The 10000-nt window shown below is 42.6% G+C and overlaps 2 protein-coding genes across 3 annotated transcripts in view; both read right to left on the reverse strand.

The window, feature by feature from the left end:
• nebl (nebulette) overlaps positions 1-10000 on the reverse strand; it is a 155742-nt gene that overhangs the window by 11280 nt on the left and 134462 nt on the right. The gene's annotated exons all lie outside the window — the stretch shown is intronic.
• LOC311039038 (uncharacterized protein) overlaps positions 1-10000 on the reverse strand; it is a gene marked incomplete at its 5' end in the record, with an annotated part of 25642 nt that overhangs the window by 3459 nt on the left and 12183 nt on the right. Inside the window, 7 exons of the mRNA XM_084048680.1 lie at positions 598-702; positions 1132-1242; positions 2076-2192; positions 2686-2796; positions 3688-3795; positions 4188-4292; positions 4914-5012. Coding sequence (XP_083904806.1) covers positions 598-702; positions 1132-1242; positions 2076-2192; positions 2686-2796; positions 3688-3795; positions 4188-4292; positions 4914-5012 — 756 coding nt within the window. The remainder of the gene's footprint in view (positions 1-597; positions 703-1131; positions 1243-2075; positions 2193-2685; positions 2797-3687; positions 3796-4187; positions 4293-4913; positions 5013-10000) is intronic.

A 10000-nucleotide genomic window follows, 5' to 3' on the forward strand; every position in this document is an offset into this window, starting at 1 on the left:
CCAGGGGGAGGCAGTATAGAGACACCACAGTTTGTTCTGGATTTTGTTCATCCAATCAAACTTTTTTCACACTGTGATTGCTGCGCTGACTGTGGTAATTTATGCCGTGTCAGCAGGTGCGCACACACACTGCGAACGCACACGCATCATCAGCTCCCATCAGGAGCCCCTTTGTAGAAAGCTGGCTGATTTGGAATTTCCATTAGCTCGCCGCCAACAGCGCTAGAATGCAGTGGTGGAAAGTAACTAAGTACATGTACTCCAGTACTGTCCTTAAGTACAATGTTGAGGTATTTGTACTTTACTTGAGTATTTCCAATTTTAACAGCGTATTTCTATATTGCAGTATTGATACTTTTACTTAAGTAAAACATTTTAGTATGTTTTCCACCACTGCTAGAATGTATAGCTATAAGTATCTACCATCGTAAACTGAGTAGCGCTCTACAACAGCGCTTACCAATGTTGCACACACACACACACACACACACACACACACACACACACACACACACACACACACACACACACACACACACACACACACACACACACACACACACACACACACACACACACACACACACACACACTGACCTGGCTGTACACGTCTTTGAGGTAGGCTGCATGAAGCAGTTCAGGCGTGTCCGTCACTGAACTGTAGGAGCTCTCTCTCATATGATCCACCTGCTTATAGGCCCTCTGCAACACACAGTTCATCGGATAATAGGCTCTATGCACAGCAGCCATATTGTGAAGAAATTCACAGGTGTTACCAATGATACTAATGAAGGCTCTGTTCCATTCTGGTCAAACAGAGTCAGGGTGCTGATGTTGTGCATGTTGGCTCACTGGAAACACTTCTTGCGGGTGTGTAACTCTGAGAGTGTACAAATGGAACCAAATGGACCCTTACGGGTCCATTTGGTTCCATTTGAACACTCTCAGAGTTATGGGGGTCACTGTGTTACACTAAATGGAACAGAGCCTTCATTAGTATCATTGGTAACACCTGTGAAGGAAGTGATAATATGGCTGCTGTGCATAGAGCCTATTAGCATCGATCCAAAAATGTGCATGCGGGAGAGCGTGCGCAAACGCACGCGCACACTCAGTCAACTGGATAAGTACCTGGCTCTGTATTTCGGTGGCGTTCTTTGCTCTCTGCATTTCCAGAACATCAGAACTGAGCTCCATGCCTTTACCCACGATCTCCGTCTCCAGGTCCTTACGATACTCCTTCTGTTGGGGGGCGCGCACGCACACACACACACACACACACACACACACACACACACACACACACACACACACACACACACACACACACACACACACACACACACACACACACACACACACACACACACACACACGCACACACACACAGACACACAGAGATGTAACAAAGTCAATATACATAAATGGCGGCTGGTCTCGTCTACTATACGGTTCCTGTTACAGATCAGTATCAGGGTGTCAGGGCGGCATAGAGGTGACCTGTGGTGTAACTTGAGGTTTGGGTTTGACCTGTGGTGACTCTTAGCTCCAAACGATTGAGTGTAGAAAACCATGCCTTGTCTGATACATAGAACACAGCTGTGTCGGTCGGAGCATCCGGCTGAGCCAGAAGCGCCGCTGATTAGCCATGTAAGACTAAATTATATTTTGTTGCATTGGGGACAATTAGATATACAAGCTTGCAATGCATCAGCGACGTGCCGCGAGCTTGTTAGATCTACAAACTTTTCAAAAGAATATATTATGTATATTTATGTATTTATTTTTTGACATCTTCAGCCTTTAATGGTATAGCAGGTTGAAAATGGGCTGTAAATATCAGTTGTATGTGCTACAAAAATGCAGAGAATTAGAGGTTTTGAAAAGGAGGCTAGGGGCCTACTAGTAGCAGAATGGAACTGCATTGTGTCATGACATTACACATGGAGGAAGTTACTGTGTGTGTGTGTGTGTGTGTGTGTGTGTGTGTGTGTGTGTGTGTGTGTGTGTGTGTGTGTGTGTGTGTGTGTGTGTGTGTGTGTGTGTGTGTGTGTGTGTGTGTGTGTGTGTCTCACCTGGTTCAATATTTGAGTGGCATGTTTAACTCTCAGTAGCTCAGGAGTCTCTTCCAGGCCAAGACCAGACAAGCCTCGGCCCTTTACTTCCTGTTCCAAGTCTTTCCTGTACTCTTTCTACAAAGAGAGAGAGAGAGAGAGAGAGACATTAATGTGAGTGTGTGTGTGTGTGTGTGTGTGTGTGTGTGTGTGTGTGTGTGTGTGTGTGTGTGTGTGTGTATGTGTATGTGTATGTGTGTGTGTGTGTGTGTGTGTGTGTGTGTGTGTGTGCGTGCGTGCGTGCGTGCGTGCGTGCGTGCGTGCGTGCGTGCGTGCGTGCGTGCGTGCGTGCGTGCGTGCGTGTATGTGTGCGTGCGAGCATGCGTGTGTGTGTTATCTCACTCAGCAGGCTGCTAGCATGGCATGCTGTGTGTGTGTGTGTGTGTGTGTGTGTGTGTGTGTGTGTGCGTGTGTTACCTCACTCAGCAGGCTGCTAGCATGGCGTGCTGTGTGTGTGTGCGTGCGCGCGCATGCGTGCGCATGCGTGTGTGTTACCTCACTCAGCAGGCTGCTAGCATGGCGTGCTGTGTGTGTGTGCGCGTGCGTGCGCGTGCGTGTGCGTGTGTGTTACCTCACTCAGCAGGCTGCTAGCATGGCGTGCTGTCAGGTATGCTGGCGTCTGATCAACATCCAACGGAGCTCTGCCTTTCATCTGGTCCTCATAATCTCTACGATACTCCCTCTGATGGAGAGAGAGAGAGAGAGAGAGACGGGAAAGTGACAGACAGACAGACAGACAGACAGACACAAAAGTTCACATATTCACACAAGTCCTCAAAGTAGATAGAGAGAACCCAATGTCTCGTACAATTTTTTTATGTTGCCGCTGTCAGGTGGAACTTCTGTGTCCAAAACTGTTACTTTGCAGGAAAATGAAAAAGAACTGGATCCAATGCAGTAATTATTTAGTCACAAGATCTTGTTAATACTTTTCATTGGTTGAATATCTATAAAAGCTACCGACACATTTAACCACTTTCACTTTGATAAAAAAAAGAAACGGAAAACATCTAAACAAGGGGTCTTCAACGTACTCAGGCTAAGGACCCCCTAGCTGAGAGAGAGATGAAGCAGGGACCCCCTCTATGTTGTATAACATTGTGTTTCAGATGAACTCCTTTTTTTTTTAACTTGGTCTGCTCGTAGATCCCTCTACACCAAACCTCTTTGCCAAAAATAGCAGATCTACAAGCTCACAACGCCTCGCGCTGCAAGGCGTTGTGAGCTTGTAGATCTGCTATTTTAGGCTGAAGTTCTCCTCAGAATAGGGATGCTAGGGTTCAAGTGGTTGATGTAAAGCGTAATGTAATAAAAGTGTCATATCAGACAAAGATTTGGTGGCCCCCCTGCAGTAACTCTGAGGACCCCCTGTTGAAGACCCCTGATCTAAATGCGACGCGCTGTGAGCTTATAGATCGGCTATTTTGCTACTTTTGTGTGACAGTGTACAAAAGAATACTGTAGATAACTGTAATATTGTATATCTAACAGCAACGATATGTTATATAGATGTACTGTATTTCTATAGATGGATAGATTACAGAATACAGATAGATGTGGATATTATAGATACCTCACTCTGTATCATCTGAGCCTCTTTAGATACTCTGTATGTTTGAGTGTCTCCAAACTCCATCAGACCACGGCCCTTATTTTTCTCATATTCCTCTTTGTACTTCACCTGAAAACACACACACACACACACGCACACGCGCACACACACACACACACACACACACACACACACACACACACACACACACACACACACACACACACACACACACACACACACACACACACACACAGTTGATACTTGAGTACATGTACTTAGTTACTTTCCACCGCTGCATTCTAGCTCTGTTGGCGGCGAGCATCTGTCAAAAAAGATACTTTAACCCCTCCTCAAAACTCATTATTAAAATCATTGAATCACCACTGTGTGTGTGTGTGTGTGTGTGTGTGTGTGTGTGTGTGTGTGTGTGTGTGTGTGTGTGTGTGTGTGTGTGTGTGTGTGTGTGTGTGTGTGTGTGTGTGTGTGTGTGTGTGTGTGTACTGAACAGTATAACTAACCTGGCTATGCAGTACTGCATTCTCCCTGTGGTGGCGCTGTTCAGCGGTTTCCACAGTCACATGGGACTGTCCTATAGACTGCTGATACTTTTTCCTGTACTCTACCTACACAGGCAGACAGACAGACAGACAGTATTATATTTATCATAGTTGTTGTAATACATTCTAATGATTTTATAATGTATTATATTCACTGCTATAATGAATTATAGTGTCATTATAAGTTACAAAAAATTATGACATTCCTGGAGTGTGGTCAGAATTATTTTGTTTTGCTATTTTTAGCGGCGCTAGCCGCTCTATACCTTTAGGTATAGAGCGGATCCTGCTCTATACCTGACTTTGTCCGTGTTCACCGTCAACGTTCTGATTGGTCAGAGCAGGATCCACTCTATACCTAAAGGTATAGAGCGGATCCTGCTCTGTACCTGACTTTGTCCGTGTTCACCGTCAACGTTCTGATTGGTCAGACCCGTCAACGTTCTGATTGGTCAGACCCGTCAACAAAGTGATTGGTCAAGCTTCACATGACACATGGCTATAAACACATTATAAACACATATCGATGACATAATGTATCAAAGGCGCCGCTACCTTCACACAGGGTGTGATTCTTTTTACTTTGACTGAGTCACTTAGAGTGACTTATAATCACAATCAATGTGTCTAATAACACATTGTAGCAGTGATAGTGTGTAGTGTGTATTGTGTAGTAATGTTGTGTACATTGCTCTGCAGTTTGTTGGCGTTCAGGATATGTTCCAGATGTAGCAGCTTGGGCTGGTCAGTAGAACCTTCTGCTTTCTGCTTGGATTTATATTTCACCTGATGGACAAAATAATAAACACATACACATCATCACCATGATCAAATAAGTAAATGAAGAAGCTGCAGCTAATAAAATCAATAATGGGTGTGATCAATTTAAGTATGACCAGAGCCAGTATTACAGTGAACAGTATTACAAACCCATTATTAATGAGTGGCTGCAGCTGTGTTGCTTACATCACAGTGTAACATAACAGACAAATACTATTTCAAGACGAGCTTTAAAGGTAGGCTAAGTGATATGTTTTTTTTGTTAAAATAAGTGTTTGTTCAGTAACAGGGGTCTCCCCGTCCCTCCAGCTCTTTGTTAAACAGAAAATCCGTGTTCAGGTCGGGATACCAATTGTATCCAATCAGGAGAGAGAACTCACACAGGATACAGATTAAACAAGTGAAATTGGAAGTGATGACACAAAGAGATTGGACCTGGAACACTATGCATTTTAAGCTGATAAATGGGTACTTTCTCCTGATTGGCTGAAGATTGGTGTAGTGGGAAAAATTGAATTATTTCATTTGTGTCATATTTCTCTCAAATTGTATGTTGATTGTCCTGACAACTGATCTAGCTGGGTGTGGCTTACACCGTGGTCTGACGTACTGTGTTGATTTAATCAAACCTTTCACACATCAAACAGTCAATAGCAATTATTACTATCACAATATAGTGCTTTAACCTTTTAACAGAAAAAAACGTTTTGTTTTAACAAAAAGCTATCACTTGCACCAATGTACTTATCTGTAAAATAGTCGGTGCCTCTGGAATCAATGTATTGAATTATAAGTTGGACTTTCACCAGCCATAGTTAAAGTGTAGCAATGTGTTTATTATGTTGCTAAATTACATTTCAGAATTAATGTACACAACAAATGGACAATACTACAAGCTATAACATCAACTACTGTATTTGTCATTTGGATCAGATATCACCAAAGCCTTATCTTCTCTGTCTCTACCAAACTGTCTCCCTCTCAGCTATCATACTGACTGTCTCAATACAGAATAAATTCAACAGTGGTTGGTTTTGCAAAAATAAATATTGTTCTGCATTCATTCATCCGTAAAAAATATTCAGTGGCTCAGCTCACCAATCTATGTTCTCATCTGTGTGTGTGTGTGTGTGTGTGTGTGTGTGTGTGTGTGTGTGTGTGTGTGTGTGTGTGGTGTGTGTGTGTGTGTGTGTGTGTGTGTGTGTGTGTGTGTGTGTGTGTGTGTGTGTGTGTGTGTGTGTGTGTGTGTGTGTGTGTGTGTGTGTGTGTGTGTGTACGTGCGTGCGTGGTGAAGTGTGTCAGGTTGTTAATATTCAGAGCTTCAGGGCATCACAACCTCTTATATAAGAATGACACACAGTAACACTCTCACAAACGTGTGCATGTTGCCCTTCAACACGTCATTCAAATTTCAGGCTGTTGTGTGGGCGTAACTATGGTAACAGTTCTAAAGGCTTCGTGGGAAGATTTACTTTCTGTTTTAAGACGCGCGCGCACACACATGCACGCACACACACACACACAGCCACCTCTTCCGTGTTTTATGTGAGAAGTGGTGAAATGGCTAATGTTGGTTTCCAGTTTGACCGGAGATGGAACAGAGCTTTTCACGTTTCTGCATTCATGTGTGTGTGTGTGTGTGTGTGTGTGTGTGTGTGTGTGTGTGTGTGTGTGTGTGTGTGTGTGTGTGTGTGTGTGTGTGTGTGTGTGTGTGTGTGCGTGTGTGTACCTGACTAGCCAGTGCGGAGGCGGCCTGTGTGTGTTTGAAGGACAGACAGTCGACAGGGTTGTAACACGGCCTTTGACCGTGTTCCTTATCAAACTTCTCCTTGTACTTCACCTAGAGAGAGAGAGAGAGAGAGAGAGAGAGAGAGAGAGAGAGAGAGAGAGAGAGAGAGAGAGAGAGAGAGAGAGAGAGAGAGAGAGAGAGAGTGAGTATGTTTTTAACATACAGAAAACAAAAATAAGATAGGCATTATAAGGAAACAGGTGTACGCTGAATTTATTTGAATAAAAGGCAGTGGAGAGAACAACATTCTTTTCAAGCCACAGATCCTCTGGAGGTTTGTTTCAACTGTGTCTGAAATAATAACTGTGTAAATGTTTTAGCTCAGGGAACAGACCGCTCGAGGATATCTATTCTATGACTCACTGGAAGCCAGTGCACAGATCTGAGAATCGTTGTAATGTGTGCCACTTTCTTAGTTAAAGATAGAACTCTGGCAGCTGCATTCTGAATGAGCTGTAACTGTCTGGAGACCATGAGAGAAGATCCTTACGTTAGTGTAACCTGTTGGAGATGAACGCATGGATACTGTATGTTTTTCTAAGTGTTGTTTGGACATGAATCCTCCAATTCTTTTTTAACACATTCAATCCGGGAAAGCATCTGTGTCACTTTTCCACTTCCTGTCGATTTGATCCAATGAAATCAAATGAAACTGGTCAGATGACCAATGATATCCAATGAAATCGACAGGAAGTGGAAAACACATAGCCGAGGAAACAGGTGAATAGATCTGCTATTTTTGAAAAATCGTGAACATTTGTGCAAATCTTTGAATATATATATATTTTTTTAACTCAAATCTTTTCTTCTAGGGGGTCCCTGGAACAATATATTTTGAGATGGGAGTCCGTGGCCAAATACATATCATTTTGGGGCTCTTTGACATTAAGTTTTAGAACCACTGATATTATAGCAATGTAAGTTTTTTCAAAAAACTGATATCAGAAGTGGAAAGAAGAAAGCAGAAAGCGCACAGCGGATTCTAAAATCACCCGCAAGAGCGCACAGACTGCAATGAATTCGTGGAGACGGCCAGGACGCACAGCGCGCACCTCTCTCTACTAGGCTATTATTGTCAACAAATCTCTGTGATTCTAATTTTACTATAATCAGCAGAAGGGAGGGTGTCAATTCCTTGTGTCAATTGTGTTTATATAAGATGATAGTCTACTTAAAGAAGACAATTTGTGCATCGCGCAATGCAATGCTCCAATTTACACATGTCAGTTTTATTCATCGATTACGCAGGAAAGAATGAACTGATTACAAAAATATAAAATTCTCTCTAATCAGTAACATGTAGGTGATACTTTATACTTATGTCTATCACATGTGGTTTTACTGAAAAGCAATCAAAGTCCAGAGCTTAAAAGCCAAACATTGGGTGTGTGTGCTCCATGTTTAATCCCCACAGTGCGGCTGCAGAGTTGTTGCCAGAATTTAAGAGAAATAAGGAACCAGGTCTATGAAAACAAGCCCAAAAGAAGCGACTACAATAGGCCACATGAGCATCTCAAACCTATATATGTTGTCCATTAACACATATACTGCCAATCCCGAGATATCTCGGGACATTAAATCCACCCGTTACCTGCGTATCCCGAGATATCTCGGGATCGTCTTTTTATGTGGTTTAATAACGAAAAAAAAATGTTTTGGTACCATCCTTGATTATTTTTTTTTCCCCATGACGCTTCCGACCCATCCTATGAGAAAATTTCCGACAACCGTTTCCGGTTCGTTTTTTATCTTGAAAAAACAGTTTTTCCCTGGTTTTGGCTAAAGATCATGATTTTCACACGGTTTAAAAAACGAATGGTAAGCTCCGGTTGTATTTTCTTTTCTTTGATCGACGAACGGTTATCCTCTTTGTGTTTAAAAACGATCTGATAGCCGATCGGAGGCTAAGCTAATCTAAGATGGCCGGTGGGGAAACGTCACAGCCACGTCACAGCCAAACGGATATGACGTTTGCAGCCTCTTTCAGCGGCCGATACCACAGAAGAAGAAAAAGGAAAAAAAGTGTAAACATTATGAGGGCTCGTACGTCCGTCGTTGCTGTTTATAAACACCATCCGATCGCGGATTTTAATGGATATAATTTTTTTGTGAACGGTTCAAAAGGCTATAAAACTCAAAAACGCTGGCAGTGGGTGAGTACCTTATGAATAAACTCTGGCAGGGAATGTGTTAAACAGTGTGCATATTTACATATGTTGGCTATTTGAAAATAGACGATCTACAAGCTCACAACAGTTCTACCATTATTTACAAGCCCATATAATCAGACCAGGCAACAATGCAGACAGGGAGTTAGGAGAGCGTACATTGGATTAGGGATAACGGCTAGCGCAGTCTTCTCTTAAAGGTAGAACGGTTGTGAGCTTGTAGATCGTCTATTTTCAAATAGCCAACATATATAAATATGGACCTCTGGAACTCTCTCCCAATGGAGATTTGCCAGACACCAACACTGGACTCTTTCAAGTCCGCACTGAAGAGACACTTATTTACTCAGGCTTTTGGCAATTAATTTTGTTTATTTTGTGTACCGTAAAGCGTCCTTGGGTTTCAGAAAGGCGCTATATAAATTCAAGTTATTATTATTATTATTAAAGGTAATGGCATCTGGCACGGTGATTGGTTTTATCATTGTAACGCCCAAACCACACCTATGCATAATGTAAAGGGTAGCGCAGGTGTTTAGCGGGTACGGGAGGTGTCCCAGAATAGCAACTTTTGCGGGGGAACGCCTCTTGCCTAGTCCTAAATCTGATATTAGTGGCTTTAGCAACTCGAACCTGGAATATGGCCCGTAGCCTTCTAAGACAGGGAGTCACGGTAGCACACACTTTCATCCATTTTCCCTGAAACCAAAGACAACCATCTCTTTTTTTGCTGAAGGAAAGTTTGATTTGTTCAATGTACTCATGCAGCAAATCTATGAGACTATAATTATGTGGGAGAGAGGTACGTCAAATGTGTCATAAGCAATTTTTATTTTTGAATAATTTGGCGAATATCTGCAAGTAAATAAAGTTTGCATTGAAGAGGCCAGAGTACTGAACCTTGGGTAACTCCACATCTCATGGGTATTTCACCCAGATGGGCAGTGGGAAAATAGTTCCTGTGTTAGAATAGAAAGCTACTCTTGAAACCTTGGACGTTAACAACTACAGATCAGTATCACTTTCCTTTCTTTACA

Source organism: Gymnoscopelus microlampas (genome assembly GCF_963454915.1).
Source record: "Gymnoscopelus microlampas genome assembly, chromosome: 22".
In the NCBI taxonomy this organism is placed as follows: domain Eukaryota; kingdom Metazoa; phylum Chordata; class Actinopteri; order Myctophiformes; family Myctophidae; genus Gymnoscopelus; species Gymnoscopelus microlampas.